We start from the raw sequence: 21788 nt of genomic DNA on the forward strand, positions 1-21788 counted from the left end.
CCAGAGTATAATGTCCATAAAGATTGAATTTTTTTTTATCATTATATAGGTCTCATCATATTATTTTTACATTTTTTCAAATACAAACACTTTCAGTCCAATTATCAATTAGAAATCAAGAAAAAAAAACATTTATATATTTAAGCCAACTCTACAAAATTGGCCTCCCTTACAACCTAATTTATCATTGCTATGCCAATTATTCACGCCTCTGTATCTGTCAAATGAACCTGGAGATGCCTATTTCCACAGACAAGCACTCACGAAAAAGCTTCTACTCATCCCAAAAGCTTCTGCTTCTCTAGGTTACAAGTCTACCAGGACTCAATAGCTTCTTCAACCTTTGGTTTGTTTTTTGGTCGCCCAGATCGTCTCACATCTTTACTTGACAAAAGCTCCAATGCTTTCTCTAGGGTGACATCTTTCGGCTTCATACTCTACACTCATGTTTCAATTTCCCACCACATCAGAATTAGTTTTCAAAAGGTTGGATGCACTAAAAACTACCAGATCTGACAGTTTGCAAAAGCTTAACATAATCAACAGCTTCATGACAGACCCCACTAAAATAGTACATTTTCTTCTTGACATCCATTATCCTTATATTTTATATAAATATATATATATATATATATATATTCTTGATATTCTGATATCTTTGGCTTACATCTCCCAGAAAACCTTCCATGGGAATGTCTATATGCATTGACGCACCAATATTAGATCTTTTGCCTCCCGTGACAGCATAATCAAGCAATATTATTTTTGAAGACCTCAGGCCAGTTATTGATGGCAAATAAATCACAAACTAAACTACAACATTTTTCCATCACCATCACTCGAATAAAAACTTACCTTAGGAACAGAAGCAATGGTGCGTCGATGGCGAACTGAAAATCCGACCTTTGCAAGCTTCAATATCACAGGGTGCCCATCCTTAGGATGTTTTCCCTGCCAAGATGTGTAAAAATTGAAGTTCAAGGAAAATTAGCAGCATTAAGAAAACAAAACTAACTTTAGAGATGGACTAGCATACCAATGTCACAGGGTATCGTAGCAACTCGAGAGCATCTTCAAGGGTGATAGAGTCCACATTCTTTATCTAAATGGAAAAAACAAGATGGAGATTGGTTTTTATCCAGTTTGACATATATCAAAGAGTATTTACAGGTGTGACCAAAAACAATATAGAAAAATATTTACAGGGTCACTTATAGGCTAAAAAAGAGGCATTAATCCATGTAAAAGCCCTTACATTCACAACTGACTTCTCCTGTTTACATTGAGTATACTAGATCACACCACCATTTGGAACTTTTTCAATTATCTTTTACTTATCAAAAAAAAGAAGGGGGTGCTAGGAGAGCTATAACTAAAGTTTTATCTAGCTGGTGTTAAATTAACTGAAAGTGCTTTTATAGGAAAAAATGAGAAGGTGCTTTTGTAGCAAGAAAAGAGATATGACCTGATCAGCGCTTTTAGGAAACAAAAATCAGCACAAGTATCTAGGAAACAGTGCAAATATCAAAAGGTCCTTTTGGTTTAATGGAACGCTATAAAAGGTATAACCATACATGAGAAACAGAGGATCGCTTAGGTAAATAACCCATCCTGTCTTCACCAAGCTGCACATAGTATCCATAAGGGCCATTCTTTAAGAAAACCTGTTTGGGGAGGGGGGAGGAGGCAGAATAGATGAAGAAATAATTTGAGTGTCTAGTAATAACAAATGGAAACAACAAACGAAAATGAAAATGAAGATCCAAATTCTTGTTAACCAATACAAAGACCAAGATTTAAAGCAAACCTTTTCATTGGACCCTGGATTAAGACCTAACAATTTTGGCTCCTCAACAGAGTTGCCCTTTTGAGGGCTCTCTTCTTCCTCCTCATCACCATATAATGTCTTAGCAATATACCTATATAAAAATCCAAAAGAATCAACCTAATCGTCAAACAGATAAATACAACTGCTAGATTCTTGCCAGGTCTAACATACAGAATACACACATACACACACACACACACACACACACACACACACAAGTACATGTATGTACATATCAAAACCAAGTTAATATCATACTGCTTGACACTTACTTGCACTTTGGATGTTGATTACACCCTATAAAATAGCCTGCACCAAACCTACTTACTTTGAAAATTAATGTTCCATCCATGCAACTGAAACAAGGAAGGAAAAGGTTATGGCAAGCTTTATTTGAAAGAGTGAAACTGATTAAAATAACATATATATGAAAGCTAAATATATGGCAACAAATAGCTGTGCTTAGCTGAATCTCTTACCCTTTTCCCTGCGAAGTTAAAAGTTATTTCCAAAGGAAATGACATAAGGTATACTTCCATAGTGTGCAGTGTTTCTCTCATTATTGAACCAGTTATATTTGTGTGAAAACAAGCAAGTTAAAGAAAAGAGAAGGAAAAGACAAAAGCATAATTCTTCAGGAACTGTTTGTTTTATTGTTGTTTTGAAATGGATTTTTAGCTCCAAATGAATAGAGGTTGGAAAGGCTTTGGTTGGAACCCACATTGAAGCCATTCACATACAGTTAAAACTGAGTTACTTTTTCCTCTAACACATTTCCTACCCAAAGCTTATAATTGTGTTACATCTTTTATAGAGGGCAAGCAATATTTGCAATAAAACCTACTTTTGTCACTACATTTGCATGTGTGGCAGGGTAGCCAGACACTAGCAAGACAAATCAGCTGAGGACAATAAATGCATCGCAACAAACAACAAATAAGATAACAAATGCAGCAACAAATAGCCTATCCTCTTATATCAAGGTTGAGAATAGGCATAGATGCTTAACTTGAATAAAAGGCCACAAACCACCAAACCTAACTGCTATGGCGTAACACCACTTAACAGCATCTGCCAACAATTTTCTTCCACACTCAAACTTTCACCAAACTCATTGTTGGATATAGGGTTTCCATCAAGTTATGCCAGAACTAGACAAACATCAACTTAATTAGAGAGGAGGGGGGTTCCCTACTGCATTTTCTAGTGTTTAAAAGGATGCACATGCCTAACCCCTTATTGAGTTATAAAAAGAAATAAAAATCTAAGGATTCCATAGTAGCCACCAAATAATATTGTATTAACTTGCAAGGAAATTGACAAGGGAAGTACTAAAATCAAGCTTACAACCATCAGTGGAGATTTGTGTGTAGGTTCAAAGATGGGATAAAGTGAGCCAAACTTGACGCGTAAATTGTCTTCATGTCATTTTATTCTTTGTTCATGCATACTTTTCTCTTATTTGCATAATACTATCCTTATCCAATCCTTTCCGTCTCCACAGCATTGTGTAATCCTATTCATATACCCAAGTTTCTCTATTCTTCTACTAAAAGAAAAACAGACAAGGAAAAGTATGGTAGAAATCTTTAAACAATCAGACCAATGCACGCCAAACAAGCCCTTATGGATATCTTAAAAGGCTTCAGAGTTCATATTGAACCATAGAAGACTATTTTCACCGAGGAGGTTTGCAAGAAATTTATCTTAACAAATAGTCTTTACTCTTCTTCTTTTCTTTTCTTTTCTTTTATCTTACATTTCTTTTCAAATTCAATAGTTGAAGCACATGGAAGCAACGAGAAGTGAAAAAGCATACCTTGGACACATCCTATTTTTATTAGGGAGAGAAGCAAACAAGAAATCTCCAAATGTCTTTTCCAACATCTTTTCCACCTGCATTATGACTTACTATAACAACTACAATTTTGAAATGGAAATATTGTAAGATCCAAAAATGTGACAAGTTGGTAAGGGATTAAGAAGCCCTAGAATACCTGATGAATATGAACATTCTCAACATGGCTACAATATGAGCTGAAACGTGTCCAATAGTCCCTGAGTAGGCCTTTCCATTCAGTTAGGCCAGCAGAAACATTGTCAAGCTGAAAGTACAAGCGACATGTGAAAACAAGTAAATAGCAGCATTTTAACAAAGAAATTAACCACATTCCAAAGATTTCCAAATCAAAATGATAATCTACTTAATTAAGTTAAAGAATCAACATTTTAAAACTATCAAACTGAAAAGTCTGTATACTACAACCACCAAGCAGTTTGCAACTTACCTCTGTCTCCATATCAGCAGTAAAACTGTAGTCAGTGACCTCGGAAAAATGGTGTGAGAGAAATGCTGATACCTAGACACGACCCCAAAATATTAGAGAAGACTAGATTTAATAGGCCACTTATGAATCACTAATAAAAATTAATTATAAGCCCAAAATGTTTACATAAAGTAATTACTATGTTCCAACGACAAACTTGAAATTAGTCTAATTCTGTAAGTTCAATAAATGTTCCAAAGCAAATGACCAAATAACATGTGCTTGAAGACTCAATGTGCTTTCTACTACAAAATCAAATTTCACCTTATATTTGCTACATGGACAACTACTTATCACTGATTGCAGTAAGAACTGTCTATTGTCAGTTTTACCTGAAATATTAATTCCCTACATGTTCCAATCCTGGATTGGAGGTTTTAACAAGCATCAAAGCATCCATTTGAGATGTCCTTTTTATGAACATACCAATATCTACCTAGTACCTACTATTAATATGATAAAAACAAATTTTCTAACCTATTAAGTTAGGCAAAGCACAAGTATAGTAAACCACAAATATAGCAAGAAGGCCATAACATACCATGCGACCCCGAAATTCAGGATATAGTACACGATTTTTCACTGTCACATAGTTTCTATCCTGATTTAACAAAGAACAGGATGTTAGAATATGCCATGTCAATATGAAAGTTGAGGTAAATAAGTCCAAAAAACTGTGAGAGTTGCAGACAAAAGGGTGGGAAAAGTTGCACATATCATAAAATCTATGGCATCAAAACACACAAGAAGAACAATCAAACTATAAAATAATTATGACTTCTCTTGTTTTTTACAAATTACTCACAAGCTTGTCTGCCATAAGAAAGAAACAAAGCAGATAAGCTTCTTCTGAGTGACTAAAGACTCCAACACAAGGAATTAAATTCAACTAGGTTTTGACAGAACTTAACAATTCTCCACTCAATTAGGCCATTCTGACTACTCAAACATTAAATTGATGTAACATTTTATCTTTGTCCTTGCTATGAGAAAGTGGAGAGGGATAATTCCAGTATGTTCATGATGGGCCAACCAATTCTAAATAGTTAAAATTCACTAAATTTTAAATGCAAAATATTTTGTTCCATTACTGTAGTTTAACTGAGTTGCCAACCAAAAACTATTATTTGTGTCTTCATGTGATGATCAAGCTTTAGAGGTGTACATGCATGCACATGAATGCATGTTATTAACCCTGCCTTCAAACAAGAGCATTCTGTTACTGAGCCGCTTAGATCATTTTCGATAACATGCACAGATCTGGAATTTGAAATTAAAACATCAAGCTAACGTCAATTTTAATCAGATATAGGTGAGTTTGAAATTTGATCATTCCACACAATTAGTAACCTGCAAAACTTTCAATGTAGATGCATATGTTGAAGGTCTTCCAATCCCAAGCTCCTCCAGTTTCTTAACCTGTAAAATGCAGCATTATGGACATAAGAAAGCTCCAGTGAAAAAGATAAAAAGCAAGCATAAGCAATTAAGTGTCTCCCCTCCTCAGCCCCTATTACATGTGCTGAGAAAGAAGTTAAAAGGAAATGTAGTTGGATATTTTAAATCATCCACACCAAAGAAACACATATGCAAAAATGAAAAGAAAAGAAACAATCATGATCCATGCAAAATTGACAAGACGTACCAATGATCCTTCAGAATAGCGTGCTGGAGGCTGAGTATGATGCTGCTTGAGCTCTACTTCACCAAGATACAATTGATCCCCTTTCTAGTAAGCAAATTAGTCAGTAACAGCACAAAATAAAAAAACAAAAGTAAGAAATTACCAACACTATCAAAATCACCGCAACACATTGCTACATGATCTAATGGTAAAGGGGAGTAGCGCACTGCCGTATATTATCTCATTACAAACCTCTAAAACAACACTGATACCCTATGAAAAGTAGTTAAAAAGATGACATAGACAACCAAGCCTAAAGGCAAGCTGAGGAATATAATAGAATAGAAAGTTTAAGATGGATGCATCAAGGTAGTCAAAATATTAAAATTTCAAATAACCAATAGATAAAGTGAAGAATCAGTACCTTCAAGGAACTAAGAATTCCAAAAGCCTCAGCATGCTCATTTGCCTCATTATTTTTAAATTTGATTGTTTCAGCTTCAACATCCTAGAAAATTAAAATAAAATAAAATAAATAGAAAAAATATCAATATTTTTAGAACACACTAGCAATCATGTTACATGTGTTACAAGTGATTCTTTGTGTTGCTAATACATTTCTAATATAGAAAAGTATTCTCAAATCAAATCACTCAATAAATAATCTGAAATCTCAATCAAAATACTCAAATATCAATAATTAAATACACAACTATCTACCATACCAATTTCAATCCAAAACCTCCCAGAAACTAAAATAACATGAGTATTTATAACTAAACCCTAATAAAATGCAAAATTATAACCCTACAACCCTAATACTTGGAAATGGAATAAAATACTAATTAATATCAAATAACCAGAATAATCTAAAATAGCCTAAATATATGTTAAACTGCAACAAAACCCATAAAATATAAAATAAAGTACTAGTTAATTCAATCTCCCAACTAGCATATTTCCATCCTCCATTAATTTCCTTTTATTATAATTTAAATTCCTATAACATTGAGATTGTAGCACAAATAAGTAAAAATATTTCACTCTTATTTATAAGAATTTAGTAATATTAGAATTGGGGAAATACAAACAAAGCAAAAATAAGAAATCTCACAACACATTGAAATTCAATTTTCATGAGAGTCATGCCGTCCTCATTAACTAATTAAAATAATTAACTCAAGTTACAAGTGATTTTATACCATTAGAATTAAGAAACATAAATAGATTATACTTAGGAGACTTTATAACCAACCAAAATATAGTACATACTAATAAATAAAAATGGATTATTTAGAAATACTATATAGTTTGATGCCTTCTTATGTCCAAAAAAGAATTTACCAACATCTGTGATTTTATACTATAGACATGGACAAAGTAGACAACCTTACATATTAAAATTGAAACAAGCAACAGTTAAATTAAACCATCGAAACAACCACAACGCATTCAGATTGTCAAGTTGAACAAGAAGGTGTCCCACATTCATCCACATTACACGCTGAAAGAAGTGGTCAGAAATAGTATGCAGAATAAAAAGAGCCCACAGGAAATACCATAATTATACCTGATAAGCAGACTGATATCCAAGAAACTCTACTCTTGAGCATGCAGATCGGAAAATGATGGACTCATCACTATTCCCAATTTCAAGTTGTATCTGCTTAGAACAATTATCAGTAGGTATTATATAGATAATAGTATAATAGCTAACAATTATGTAGATAACAACAAGACCATTGGATACATGTCTACATCTGTAAAGAAGAAAGAGAAAGATAAACCACAAGCAAGTAATATAAGATACAATTTAAAAAGAGAGAAAGAAGATTTTTCCAGAGGAAGAGATCGTTGCAGCCTTTTTCCACCAAAAGATGGTAACTAATCAAGCCAGCTTATTCTGATTGAAGTTTTTAACTTAAATGAAGCAAAGAATCACCATATAAGCATATGATGTAAATTTACATTCCGACCTGCTCTATGGTTGCAGGTTCCATTTGACAAGCCATAGTCCTTGACCAAATAAGAGTGTACAACTTCAATGAATCTTCATCAAGTACTCCAGCAAGCATTGCTGACATTAAGAATATAATATCTGGCAATGAGATTTTCACAGTGTAAAATATAATATGTGCATTACAGTTCAAACTAGAAAAGAACTTATACACGGTAACCTCCGAATATTGGTGGGTCTAATTGCTTCATGAGCCTCTTGAGCATTCTTCACCTTCTTAAAATACTTGCGTGCACTTTCTGGGGTAAAACTTGTTCCATGTCTGCAGAAATTAAGTTCTTATTAACAATCAATAAGTTAGAGAAAGAGAAAATTTGTCAAATTAATTAAGGAGGAGATTAAACTACAATTAACAGGTGCAAATCAAGGAAAAATGCAATAACATATTTTACTGCACTAAAAATTAAAAAAAGAAAAAAATTGATAACTGTTTGACCATAACAATAAATTAGAAGACAGAGGTAAAAGTGTAGGATACACGAAAATATACGTTACAGATATTGATAATATATCAATTATTCACTTTAAACAACCATACAGATATCAAACAAAATTTGGCATTAAAAAAATGGTTAAATATATGTGCTTAGCAGCATAGGCTTATTGACAGGGATATTAGCATTGTAGGGAAAAGAAGATAAAATTGTTGAGCGAAACAGTTGAGATAAACATAAGTCACCTTTCCATAACCAAGGAGCGAATGTCTTTAACAGCGTCATCAGAAATCTAACACAACAACCAGAAAGAGAAGTATTACAAACCCCAAAAGATCCCCAATGAGACATAGAGATTTAAGATAGACACATGAAACAAAGAGAACATGATAAACAACATATTCATACAACCGAAACTATGATGTTAGTTCTTGTTCTACCACAGTAGCATGCTACTGTACCAAAATAATCCTGCAGATGGCAGGCAATACATTAGCTAATTTTCATATCCACATCAATTGTATGAACACAAAACATGGAGCACTCTAATAAGTAATAAACTGAAAGAGAATATATATACAAGATAAGTATCAGTCTTGCCAAGATAAAAAAATGCATGCCCTCAACAAACAAATGAAATCCAATAAGGACACTCGCAATGGCAGAAGTCACCTAGAATGTTCTCCACCCTTCCTGACTGTTTTTGGACAAGAAATGTCTGACTATTGTCTTCCCATGAGTCCAAAATAAATTTACAACAATAATGTCAACTGTTGCTAACAGGTCTTACATATGATTTTACGTATGCTTTTTCCTTATCTTAGAAAAAATTGAAAGATGGTGCATAAAGTAACCAACTAATAGAGAAACAAAAGAATACCCACATGTAGTCCGTCTGTTCTGCTGTATGTTATCAGACCGGCTGCCTTACCATCTGACAATTGAATCCCCTCATAAAGTCTCTGAGCAAGCTGCATTTATAAGGTTTGAAAGCAAAATTGGTAAAAATACTGAAAAATCAACCAGATATTCATATGTTAGGGCAAGTGTGATGTCAAAGCAACAGTGAAATAGAGAAAAAAAAAAAGGAGGTAAGAAACCATACATATAATTTTGGAAATTCTTTTCTTTTTTTTTTTTTTAAATGGAAGAAATAAAGTATGTCAACATTTAATAGTTCATCAATCAACTACAAAGAACTAACACCAAACACTGCAGTCAAAACAGAATTAAACATGTCATGGAAGAAATGCCATCACCACCTAAACAAAGTCTTTCACAAAAGAAAAAAAGAAAAGAACAATTGCATAAATGAGTCAAAAGTAAAGAAAAATTAGAAAATTAGAACCTTTCAAAAGGAAAAGAATATCAAACCAAAATTCATTAGAGAGAGAGAGAGGGTTTAAAAGGAACATTCTAAAATTTCACCGGTTTTACACTATGAAACTAAAAGAAATTTAATCAGAATCAACAACTTGCAAACCTTCATTGTATATGTTGCAGGAAAATTTAATTTGTTAGCAGCATCCTGCTGAAGTGTTGATGTTATATAGGGGGTGGGAGGGTTTCTTCGCATTGTGTTTCTTTTAGAGCTGATCACTCGAAGGTTTTCCAAATTAATCTTCTGTTCAATGTCCTTCGCCCCTGTATCTGAGCTGATTGAGAATTGGCCTAACTTCTTTGAATTATAATGAGTCAAGTGTGCAGGGAAAGAAGTATCTTTTACTGGAACATTTGATTCTTCAATTTTCAACTGAACCTCAATAGTCCAATACTCCTGTGGCTTAAACTCATCAATTTCCATTTCTCTGTCACAAATAAGAGACAGGGCAGCTGATTGCACTCGTCCAGCCGACTGGCAACCAGGTAGTTTTCTCCATAAAAGTGGTGAAATGTTAAACCCAATCAGATAATCAAGAGCGCGTCTAGCGAGATAAGCATGAACCAAGTTAACATCAATTTCTCGTGGTACTTGCAGAGCACTTTTGATGGATGCCTCAGTTATTTCATGAAAGACAACTCTTGCTACATTAAGTTTTTCACCTAAAGCATCCTGTTGTTGCAACATCTCAAAGATGTGCCAAGCAATAGCCTCTCCTTCACGGTCTGGGTCTGATGCAAGAACAAGATTTTCTGCTCTGAGGAGTAAGGCAAAGAGAATGAGAAATTGAAAAATATATTAACAAAAACAACTGAAAGAATTGATAACCATCACAGATGATAACAATAACATCTATGCTTTATCGCTTAAATTATATTATAAGACTTCTGGTGATAAGACTGATCTGAAGAATTTCTTTGTAGGGAATAGAAAGGGACATGAAAAATATACCCACTTAAGCAACCTCATAAATGTGGATAGCTTAAACCAGATCATAAGACTTCACAGCACAAAATTGATCAACAGGAATTTATTGGAAGCGATAGAAAGGGACATGAAAGGACACCCATTTAGTGCAACTTCACATGTCTGTCATAAGACCTCTGACCAAAAAATTGATCACAGAATTTCATTGGAAGTGCTAGGAATGGACGTGAAAACATACCCACTTAGTGCAACCTTAATGCTCTTAAGATGCGTCCATGCAGCACTAGGGACCTCCCACACCATGCTAAAGTCATCATCAGGTCGCACAGATCCTGACCGAGCAGCCAGGTCCCTAACATGACCATAGCTAGGCAAGACTTCAAACGTATCACCAAGGTATCCCTGAATCACCTTTGCCTTTGTGACAGACTCAACCACCATAACAGACTTCCCAGTGGGAGGATATAGCTGCTTTAATGGCCTTTGTCCCTGAGATATATGTTGTGGTGTCTGTTTCTGAGCTGCCTCATTAACTGCTTTCATAGGTTGTCTTTTTCTACTGGAGCTCCTACTTTTCTTTTTGGACCGCAGTTTTGTTGAAGCAGAACCATCATGGGCTTCAGTGGGTAAGTTTCCAGTTGAATTTCCCTGGAAAACTGCAGCGTTAGTTAAAATATTACAAGATTTTACATGAACTCACACACACACACAGAGACGTAGATATAGATATACATATGTGTATGTATGCGTATACACATATGTACAATATGTACATTAAAAAGCCCCATAAATCCCAATTCTTGATAGCATTTATTAACTGCCAACCTCTGAAGCCGGCGTGTGATGCTGGCCATTTTTGCTATTATTAGAGATCCCTACTGGAGAAGCTGTTTTAGAGCCATTCACCACAGGTGCTTCATCTGAAACAACAGTGGTAGAAATCGGTTCCTTGTTTTTCTTGCTTCTTGACTGCTTTTTCTTTTGCAGACTAACTTTAGATTCTGGCTTAGCATTGGTAAGCGGTGAAGTTGAAGTAGAGCCTGGATTAGCATTGTTAAGAAGTGAAGTTGAAGTAGAGTCCAGCTTACAATTGCTAAGCAGTGAAGTTGAAGTAGGTGATCGGAAAGGTGCACCCTTGATCCCATTGAGAGCAGCCACTCCCTTTGGCTTCTTCCAATGCCTATTGAACCCTCTGAAGCTGAAGCCACTACTCCTTCCATCTCTGACACCCATACTATCATTCTTGGTTGCCAATCGAGGGAATTGAGAAAAAAACTTTATGGAAAGAGGCACACAAGCTGAGGATGATCTGATACAATTGAAAGAAGCACATGTAGAGATTATATTTCTATTACGAGGTAGTGCATAAGTTAAGTGGTTGGGTAGCAAAGCATATGTAGAGGTACTGTGAAGAGTTGTGAAAAGATTCAAGTGTTGACCAAGTTTTGGGTAGCTAGGCATGAGCCTTGAAGGTGGTCTGAGTTTCTTAAATTTAAGGTGAGATGGTCTTAAAGAAATAATCTCGACTGTCTCCAACTGCAATGAAACACCAATGCCACTATCAGTTTATAAATCAGCAAATCAAATTTATGATGCATTCTTTTAACTATTTACTAGTACGAGCTCAATTATGAAGGAAAGTAATAAATTTCCCCAAAATGAAATATACATGCATATATGTTGAGTTTGAAAATAAATTAATTCTAGTTTTATCAATGACCAAACAAACTCTATCGCCGCAGTTGATAAAAGTGCATAACATGGTAGAAACTAAGATAAAAGAGAAATGTAATAAAAAGTAAAAAACCCAATTTGAAGTAAAGATTCATTCTTTTTCAAGTTCCAACCGCAGAGAATGAGTGGAGCAAAAAAAAAAATGGAAATTGCGTTTGAGGATAAATGAGAACAAAAAACCTTGGGCATCACTGGGTGAAGACGCAGTGCTGCACAAGAAGTAGTAGAAGAAGACAACAAGCACCTCTGCATTACCCTTTGAATCCTTTGACGCAAATTATTTTTGGGGTTTGGAGGAGAAACAAAGAGGAAGGCTTCAGGGTTTAAGGATGATGAGGCCCAGGGTTTTTCCTTCGGCATGGCATTATTTAATATCATATTTTATTTAAGAGAAAGAGAAATAGATATGGGTCGGGTCAGTTAAATCCGGAACACAAAAGCCCATGGATATGAAGGCCCCCCATTTGCGAAAGCTCTCGCCTCCGCATATAGTATAGAATTATAAAAGGGATTGGAATTTCTTGTTTGAATCAAAACTCAAAAGCACATCTAGGTGTCTGCCTCTCTGCTTTCATCCATCGTCGACCAGGTAACAACAAAGAAGCCATATTTCTTTCATTGTCATTGAATTATTAGTTTATTCTAGAAACTAGATTACTTTCTCAGTTTCTGTGTGATTGAATACTACATACTGCTCTGGAAGAAAATTCTCAAGCTAGCTAGAGCAGTGTTTAACTAGGGTTTCTACTTTCCACAACCTTTGTTTCGGATCAGTATTTGGTAATTGCTAATTGCAATGCAATTGACTAACACTAGTATATATTTTTCTTTGTTATCACTTTCTTTTCTAGTATTTTATAAGATTCTGCTATAGCTATGTAGTAGAACAGATACTGTATAAATCCTTTGGTTAAACCTTAAAAGTGTGAATGGATGCAACTTTATTTTCTAAGCACTTGCCTTTCCCTGCAACTCAAAGCTATACTAATGTCTGCTAATCTTACCGCTGCTTTTACAGCAACACTGCATATTAAAAGAAAACACAAAAATAAAATGCCTGTGTTTTTTGCTCTAATGATGAATGGCTCCTTTTTCTTGTAGGAGGGCTTCCAAAGCCCAAAAATTATTTTTTTCCCCTTTTTTTGGGGGCCATTTGCATTATCATCCTCCAACACCCTTATGGATCGACCACCTCACAATTATGCAGCTGCTTCTGCCATGGCCTATGCCCAACAGCAGCGACAAGCACCCAATATTCAACAGCAACAGCAGTTTGGATTTCATCCCCAACATCAACAGTTCCCTGCAGCAGTGCATGGTCCTCCTTTTCTACCCCCACATCCTTCTCAATTCCCTTACCATCCCCACATGCAGCAGCAACCACAACTCCACCCTCATCCCCCTCCCCATCCTCAACTTCTTCATCTTCAGCATCAACAGCAACCACCACCCGCTTTCCCTTCACATTTGCCTCCTCACCTCTTGTCCTCACCTTTCCATGGCCTCTATGATTCTCCCCCACCCCATGCTGCTCCCCCATCTGATCCTGAGCTCCAGAAGCGTATCGACAAGCTTGTTGAGTATGCAACTAAGAATGGCCCCGAATTTGAAGCCATGATCCGCGAAAAGCAGCAAGATAATCCTGATTACAGTTTCCTCTTTGGTGGGGAGGGAAATGGTTACTACAGGTACAAGCTTTGGTTATCTATGCGTCCTCCAGGTGGCCCGTATCCTTCCTTTTCACCCTCTTCTATTCCTATGATGCATCCTCCCCCAAATCCTGTCATGCACCCTTCTTCTCTAAGTGCGCCTCCAATGAGTGCTGTTGCTGCTGCTGCTGCTGTTGGGGCTATGGTTACTCCACAACTGCACCAACCTGCATTTCCATCATTTTTTGATCAGCAGCACCACCATCAGCATCCTCAGCCTTTTGCTGCTCATGGCCGAGCAGAGTATGATCAGTCCTTCAAAGGCCTTTCTGGTCCACTTCCCTCTGATGTTGCAATGGAGCTTACTAACGTGCTTAACAATCTAAATGGTACCAAAGAGTCAATCAAAAGTGCCAAGATATGGTTCATGCAGAGGTCTCCATTTGCTCCAGCTCTGGCTGAGGCACTTAGAGATAGGGTATTTGCTTTGGATGATTCGGAGAGGCAATTGCACGTGATTTATCTTGCCAATGACATTCTTTTCGACAGGTACTTTTCTATTGGTGTATGGTTTCTGATGTTTAGTTTGTGGATGGCTCTTTAGGCATATTCTTTAATGGCTTCTTGTTTAGTTGTTGGCAAATGATCATGAAACATTTCTTTTTTTTCTGTGTACATGATCCCTTGATACCATGTATCTCTTCTTCCTCCTCGTGTTGTGATTGCCTTAAAAGCTGTTTTTTTTTTTTACTATACCTTTCTAGTATGACCCATATTTGTGTAATGTAATTAATTCAGAAATTATAATTGAACGGTCATATTCTAGAATTAAGGCTCTAGGTCTAGATCCCTTCTCTATATGCTAAAACTTTATTATCTGATATCATGGTTCCGCCTCTCAGACATGGGCCTGACATTTTCCCATCTTGATTAGCAATTAGCCTTTTCAGTGATTTGCATACATGGGATTGTTAGCTTAGATCAGATGCTGGTGAACCTGTGAATGATTCGAATTGGATTAATTTGTTGTTCAAGGGTCAATGTTAAATTATTGTAATTAATATTCATGTGATGTAATTAATTCAGAAATTATAGTTGAACTGTTATATTCTAGAATCAAGGCTCTAGGTTGCTTCTCTATATGCTAAAACTTGATTATCTGATATCACAGTTCCACCTCTCAGACATGGGGCACATGTCTTCCTATCTTGATTATGAGTTAGTCTTATTGGTTATTTACATACATGGGATTGTTATCTCTTATCAGATGCTGGTGAACCTGTGAATGATTCAAATTGTATTAATTCAATTTTTCCAGAGTCAATGTTAAGTTATTGTATCACTGATGCACAAGAATAACTTAAAAGCAAGTAATTTCCATTCACCAGTCCCTGGAAACAATCTTAAGTATTGGTTTTTTTTTTCTGGTTTGTGCAAGTTATCAATTGTTTTCAGACATTATTAATCATCCATCATTTAATTTTTAATTTCTTGTGATTTTAATTATCCAGTTATGTTTATTGATTTAGTGAATAGGTTTTGAATCATGCATAATCCTTTATCAATTATGTAATTAATGAGTAAAGATACATAACCTTAAACCTTTGTGATATCTGAAACATGCATCTGATACTGTCTGGTAAATTTGTTGGCTTACAAGATATTCTAGGTTCACATACTAAGACAACTTATCATAAGAAATCAACTTACATCAGCCTCCTTCTTTATAAAATAGGCTCACCTTACTTCTTCTATTTATATCTGTCAATCACTTCAGGACCAAGATTTAATCTTTCCAGAAGTCCTATGTTCTTCCTAGTGTGATTGTGCTTCTTCTTGTTTGTCTGGATGCCGATGCTGTGTTGTTCCTTCAGATCCTCCTTGACATTTCTTTTCGATATTTGCAGTTTGCAGAGAAGGGCTAACCCTGATGACCTCGATAATGAAGCCCTTGCATTTAAACCTGTATTAGGTTCCATGCTTGCAAGAATATACCACAATCCTCAAAACAAGGAGGAAAACCAGTCACGGTTACAAAAAATTTTGCAGTTCTGGGCATCCAAGGAAGTTTATGATCAAGATGCTATATATGCACTTGAGAGTGAGATGATGAGTGGACCACCAACTATTTCTTTTCCTGGGCCTCCAAAAGAATTACCTGCTGCTTCAGTGGAGCCCTCAACACCTGCAGGTAGCTTCTTCTCCCCCTTTCTATTATTTAAATAAAGGACCTAGGCTTTTCATAAAAATGTGTCATTTCATGTATTTCTAATTTCCCTTTCTCTTTGTTCTTTCATATAATTTTACCATGTAGGAATATTACAGCAGACAGCAAACAATAATGTCTCCCTGTGGCAGCCTGACAAACAAAGTTCTATTCCAAGTATACTGGACCAAGAGCTCCCTGATAAACAAGGGACCCTTGCCTTGCTACCATCTCTGGCAAACCAGCAATTTGTTCCAAATTCAGGCCCTACTGGGGCTTTTCCAGGGTCTATGCCCTTAAATTCTAATCTTCAGCCACCAAGCCAACAACAAGCAAATGTTGGTGAAAAGTTGCCCCCCTATCCACTTTTCCCACCTGGTCTTATTCCTGGAATGGTCAGAAAAATGCAAATTGGCAGTGGGGTGCCTTATTCTCCCCTGAGTCCTTTGGATATCCCGACAGTTATACCTCCATCCAATGTATCGCCATCAGAAATTCTTGAGAGAGTATCAAAGTTTTTCAAAGAAATTGGAGAGGTCAACCCTTCTGAAGGATCCTTGAAATCCGATTCAAGAGATGAAGACGATGAGTATGGTATTGAAGCTCCTGTTCGTAAGGGTGGAGCTTGCATCCCTCCACCCCCTAATCTGCAGGTAGACCCAGATACGGGAACTTATGCTGATGGAAGTGCAGAACACAAACCAGGATCCAGTGGCGTAGGAAGATTAGGACTTGGAGCAACAGCTAATCCCAATGAAGCAAGTCAATATGATGATGTTTATACATCTTACAGAAAACAGAGAAGCACCTCGTACCACTCATCCATGAGTGCACGAGCTGCTACAAGGTAAAGCCTGTCAAATATGTCTAGATATCTTTCAGGGTGGAAAACAAGGAGTACTTCGGTAGCTCGTTTTTTCTGCTATTATTTATTAAAATTATCATTCCTTTCTGCAGCTAAGCATGTAGAAACATACAAGTTGACTAGTTATGCTAGATAAAAAGACCATGAGGGGGTTTAATTAATTTTCACACTGACATATAAGTAGGAATTTTGGGTTTGAAAGACAGGGGCTTCCTTCTGCATATGCTGAACATTGTGTAGAAACAGGAACAAAGTAGTTATATGCTTCAGCAATTTAATAAGGTTGGATCAGCTGGAAAAGGATCAAGCAGTACTGCCACGAGCAGCAAAGGCTATAATCAATTATCCTCTTGGGGCAATACTAGAGTTACAGTTACACCTTTGAGTGTTGAAACTTGAAAATGCTATGCCCATGGAAGGCACAAGCAATGGTGTTGTTATAGAGCAGGTTATGAATGGTGTCAGAATAACAATGAGGCTGTAGTTGTAGACACCACTGAATTAAATTTCCCTTGGTCGAAATAGGCCCATTAGATGACGGAATTGATCCAGTTTGCATGGTTTCCTTATAATTCATTGACGAATCTCGTCTGGGGTCTGAATCAGCCTAACTAGGCATTAGGCCCTCCTTCCTCTAAATATGTAACCCAACTTGCGATAATTTCCAGCAGTACTGGCAGTCTGGCACTCCAGCACTAGCAGCAGTATTTATTTCCTCTATCGGATGGGAAGCTGGCTCTCAAAGCCCATTTCATACACAGGGAGAATGATGTGAACGTATATTCGAGTTAAGAGGGAGACAGAGTCAAAAACTAACAATGGGAAACCGCAGCACCAACAGAATCAAGCACACTAGTTTCACCCTCCAAATATCAAATGCTTTTAACATAACAATTATTCTCTCTTTAAGGCTCGGTTAATTTTCAACATTGGCAACCCCTATTAATTTTTTTATGCTACTAGTTTGTCTGTTTGTTTTCAAAGTCTTTGACTTTTGAAGTTTTAGACGCCCCAAGTCCCCTTAAAAACCCATGCATGCAAATCAACTTTCACTCACCATTCGCCAAGCACTTCTTCCCTTCTTGTTTAACTAGGTCTTTACCAAAACTAAGGCTGCAGCAGGGTGTAGCATATATATATGGTATAACTCATGGTGATGGACGCCTCTTTCCTCTCCCTTCTTCCTTATGCAATTCTCGTCATTGCTGGTCTTTCACTTGTGTACCTCATTCACAGACGCATAGCCCCTGTGGCCTCTAAAAACCTGCCACCAGGCACCACCGGTTTGCCTTTCCTTGGCGAAAGCATCCAGTTTCTTAGAGCTGGCCAAAAGGGTCACCCTGAAAAGTTCGTATACGATAGAATGACCAAATTCTCATCCAAAGTTTTCAAAACTTCATTGCTAGGAGAAACAGCGGCCGTCTTTTGCGGTTCAACAGGAAACAAGTTTCTGTTCTCCAACGAGAACAAGCTTGTTACCGCATGGTGGCCTAACTCCGTCAACAAAATTTTCCCTTCCTCTCTTCAAACTTCTTCAAAACAAGAATCAATAAAAATGCGAAAGCTCCTCCCCAATTTTCTCAAACCAGAAGCACTTCAAAGATATGTAAGTGTCATGGATATGATTGCACAAAGGCACTTGGCCTCCAGTTGGGATAACGAGCAAGAGGTGACAGTTTTCCCTCTGGCTAAAAGGTTTACATTCTGGTTGGCATGTCGACTTTTTTTGAGCATTGAAGACCCTCAACACGTTGCAAAATTTTCTGAACCTTTCAATGCTTTGGCTTCTGGAATAATATCTATTCCAATTGATTTCCCAGGAACACCCTTTAACCGTGCTATCAAAGCATCCAATTTGATTCGAAAGGAGTTGAGAGATATTATCAGGCGAAGAAAGGTGGACCTAGCAGAGAATAAGGCCTCACCAACACAAGATATATTGTCCCACATGCTCTTGACAGCAGATGAGAATGGACAATACATGAATGAGATGGAGATAGCCGATAAAATTCTGGGTTTGCTTATTGGGGGGCATGACACGGCTAGTACCGCCATTACTTTTGTTGTTAAGTACCTCGCGGAGCTGCCACAAGTTTATAGTGAGGTTTTGAAAGGTAAGTTTCCAATAAAAACCATCTCTTGCTTTCTAGTTTCTTTGCCAAAATATTCACTTAAAAGAGTATTAGATGTTAAAGTATATATATCAATTCAGTCGGCGAATGAAATACTTAATTCACCTTCGCAGAGCAAATGGAGATAGCAAAATCCAAGGAACCAGGTGAGCTGTTGAACTGGGATGACATACAAAAGATGAGATACTCGTGGAACGTAGCATGTGAAGTAATGAGGCTGGCACCACCCCTGCAAGGGGCCTTTCGAGAGGCCATGACTGACTTCATCTATGCTGGATTCTCTATTCCAAAAGGGTGGAAGGTAACAAACAAATTTACTTGGTTTAAACACAACTCCTATAGAGCCATAACATCTGTTGTAATGATTCTAAGCTAAGCACCTTTTGCAGCTATATTGGAGTGCGAACTCGACACACAGGAATCCTGAATGCTTCCCCGAGCCAGAAAAATTTGATCCAAGGAGATTTGAAGGGAGCGGACCAGCCCCTTACACATTTGTACCATTTGGAGGAGGACCAAGGATGTGTCCAGGGAAAGAATACGCGCGATTGGAAATACTCGTTTTCATGCACAATCTGGTAAGAAGATTCAAATGGGAGAAGCTAGTTCCTAAGGAGAAGATCATAGTAGACCCAATGCCCATGCCCGAAAAGGGCCTTCCTGTTCGTCTCCTCCCGCACAAGTAATTATTAAGCAAGGATATTGACAACACAAGTAATTATACCTTCCAGCAAACTCAGATCCTAAAGTTATCCCACTATTTCTGCAGCTTCATATGTTTGTCGAATAAGGTCTTCATTACATGAGAAAGGATCCCATTTACCCGGCCCAACTTCAAAGGCATTCTTGCTCCGGCAGAATTTCCGCATGCATTACAACTTGTTTCAAGCAATAATAAATTTGGGCAAGAAGTTACTATCCTTGCCCACTGATATGAGCCAAGATTTCTCACTTAGAAGTTTGGCTATGAATGATTTTCTAAATCCATAGTGGAAACAAGCATTCATGGTGAATTAATGAATCCATGTGATTGATTAAAAGCAAAGTGGGTGGGGAAAACTACAGTAGCCATCGCCTCCAAAAGCTTTAGTGTCTTAAACATTTTTCAAAGATAAAAGCATAAAATAAGAATCCTTTGTTTCTCTATCCAAAATAACACTTACAAGCATCAAACTTGAAGAAAATCTTTATAGAACATGAGCTGCAGCACTGCTCTAGAACATCATCACGAAGTTGTACGAATGTTATCCGGACCAGACCAGACCACAGAAGAGCATCACAACACGCTCTCCAAAACCACCCTGTGGAGGCGCACCACATCTGTGCAAGAGTGAAAAAAATATTAAGTGCATTAAGAACTCTCAGCGTAAAGCAAAATTCAATCTTGTAAACAACAAGAAAGCTTCAGCAAACCAGTAGATGCCATTTGCAAAAACGTTGATAAACAAATATTGCGAGCAGAACTCTATTCTTCTCTACACCAACTTATCTGCATCCCAAACTTTAAGTTAAGGTCTAAAAGGAAGAATTGGTCGATATTCACAATTGAAATTTACTCAGGTGACAATTCCAAAAGACACTAGAAGGAAAGCAAGGTATTAGATAATGGTGCTTATAAAGTGCCTGAAAGAATCAAGTCAATATAGTATTGACATCAATTCCACATGCCCGTGCACGTTCTGCCAAGAACTCTGCTTTATGGATACGCTGGCCTCCTGAAATTATCTCCTCGCCTAAAGGATAAGGAACATTTCCACAAGTTTCAATCAATTGAATCACACAAATGCAAAAGGGCCCAACTAAAAGAAATTTTGCTTTCATTAAAAAAATTATTATAATAAAACATTACTATAAGCAATGGGGAGAATCGTAAGCTTAAGATCACACCAGCAGTGCAAACACAAAGATAGCAACAAATGTAAGCCCAGAAAGCAAAGAAAAGAACATGAATGCCATTATGTGATTTCAGGGGATAAAAAAGACGAAGAAGAAAGCAAACATTAGATCCGTATTCAACATGAGCATGTTAATTCTTTTTAAAGCTATTTATAAGGTGATTATTTCAATCCACTGAACCTCTTGTTTCTCAAAGTCCACCATGAATGCACTATGTCATGTCAGGGGATAAAAGCAAAGAAAAAGCATTGATCATGCAAATTCAACATGAGAATGATAATTCTTTTTAAAGCTATTTAAAAAGTAATTATTTTAATCCTTTGAAGCTCTTGTTTCTCAATTACCACCTCTATCTTTCTATATATTATCACCATCGATTGATTTACAACTCCATCCATGCAGCACAACAACCACATCAAGAGTGCCCCAGATTTTCTTGAAGATCATTTCTAGTTTCATTTAACATCCCCACTCATTATTTATTGATAATAGGGTTATTCTTGATACTGACATAACAGTTAACAATTTCAGGTCATTCTTGGCACCAACTGAACTATATAACCTCATGTGACTAAACTATGGCAGGGAAGCAGAAACCATGTGAAGAAATCAAAAAAAGTAAAACCCCAACCAAAACATACTTAAGCAGAACAAATTGTCACAACCCAATCTCGGGCCATGACCGGCGCATGAGTTTAATAGACATAGCCCACTTGGCCCAAGCAAATATTTCTATGAAAACTTGTTCATTAGTCGATCTGTCCCCCA

The 21788-nt window shown here is 36.8% G+C and overlaps 3 protein-coding genes across 4 annotated transcripts; 2 read left to right on the plus strand and 1 right to left on the minus strand.

The window, feature by feature from the left end:
• Positions 12-12647, minus strand: LOC18587558 (DNA topoisomerase 1). Of its 2 annotated transcripts, none has more exons than XM_007011402.2 (22): positions 12453-12647; positions 11364-12074; positions 10777-11186; positions 9714-10368; positions 9115-9201; positions 8476-8522; positions 7949-8058; positions 7756-7856; positions 7350-7442; positions 6204-6287; positions 5801-5884; positions 5506-5574; positions 4697-4756; positions 4117-4188; positions 3826-3933; positions 3648-3724; positions 2101-2184; positions 1808-1919; positions 1575-1664; positions 1037-1102; positions 856-951; positions 12-437 (listed from the first exon to the last, which is right to left on the minus strand). In XM_007011402.2, exons 1-22 carry the CDS (start codon positions 12630-12632, stop codon positions 315-317), a joined length of 3519 nt encoding a protein of 1172 aa, XP_007011464.2. In that variant the 5' UTR covers positions 12633-12647; the 3' UTR covers positions 12-314. The 2 variants fall into 2 exon arrangements, with proteins under 2 accessions (XP_007011464.2, XP_017983028.1); XM_018127539.1 differs by lacking the exon at positions 12453-12647 and having other exon boundaries at positions 11364-11847; positions 11978-11999.
• On the plus strand, positions 12757-17530 carry LOC18587559. Its single transcript, XM_007011405.2, has 4 exons — positions 12757-12861; positions 13374-14470; positions 15829-16112; positions 16236-17530. The coding sequence occupies exons 2-4, from the start codon at positions 13452-13454 to the stop codon at positions 16976-16978; spliced, it is 2046 nt and encodes a 681-aa protein (XP_007011467.2). The 5' UTR covers positions 12757-12861; positions 13374-13451; the 3' UTR covers positions 16979-17530.
• LOC18587560 (beta-amyrin 28-oxidase) lies at positions 18012-20081 on the plus strand. Its single transcript, XM_018127079.1, has 4 exons — positions 18012-19106; positions 19238-19425; positions 19514-19806; positions 19894-20081. Exons 1-4 carry the CDS (start codon positions 18143-18145, stop codon positions 19928-19930), a joined length of 1482 nt encoding a protein of 493 aa, XP_017982568.1. The 5' UTR covers positions 18012-18142; the 3' UTR covers positions 19931-20081.

The sequence above is a fragment of the Theobroma cacao genome, chromosome 9, assembly GCF_000208745.1.
Source record: "Theobroma cacao cultivar B97-61/B2 chromosome 9, Criollo_cocoa_genome_V2, whole genome shotgun sequence".
Lineage (NCBI taxonomy): Eukaryota > Viridiplantae > Streptophyta > Magnoliopsida > Malvales > Malvaceae > Theobroma > Theobroma cacao.

What these genes read in the sequence shown, in the direction of transcription:
- LOC18587559 (XM_007011405.2), top strand. Translation starts at nt 13,452, where the DNA reads ATGGATCGACCACCTCACAATTATGCAGCTGCTTCTGCCATGGCCTAT. An exon ending in AATGACATTCTTTTCGACAG is followed by an intron (nt 14,471 to 15,828) that starts GTACTTTTCTAT and finishes CGATATTTGCAG; the next exon opens with TTTGCAGAGAAGGGCTAACC. An exon ending in GGAGCCCTCAACACCTGCAG is followed by an intron (nt 16,113 to 16,235) that starts GTAGCTTCTTCT and finishes TTTACCATGTAG; the next exon opens with GAATATTACAGCAGACAGCA.
- LOC18587560 (XM_018127079.1), top strand. Translation starts at nt 18,143, where the DNA reads ATGGTGATGGACGCCTCTTTCCTCTCCCTTCTTCCTTATGCAATTCTC. An exon ending in TTATAGTGAGGTTTTGAAAG is followed by an intron (nt 19,107 to 19,237) that starts GTAAGTTTCCAA and finishes TCACCTTCGCAG; the next exon opens with AGCAAATGGAGATAGCAAAA. An exon ending in GTTCGTCTCCTCCCGCACAA is followed by an intron (nt 19,807 to 19,893) that starts GTAATTATTAAG and finishes CTATTTCTGCAG; the next exon opens with CTTCATATGTTTGTCGAATA.
- LOC18587558 (XM_007011402.2), bottom strand. Translation starts at nt 12,632, where the DNA reads ATGCCGAAGGAAAAACCCTGGGCCTCATCATCCTTAAACCCTGAAGCC. An exon ending in ATCACACGCCGGCTTCAGAG is followed by an intron (nt 11,187 to 11,363) that starts GTTGGCAGTTAA and finishes GCAGTTTTCCAG; the next exon opens with GGAAATTCAACTGGAAACTT. An exon ending in CTGCAACATATACAATGAAG is followed by an intron (nt 9,202 to 9,713) that starts GTTTGCAAGTTG and finishes TTATAAATGCAG; the next exon opens with CTTGCTCAGAGACTTTATGA.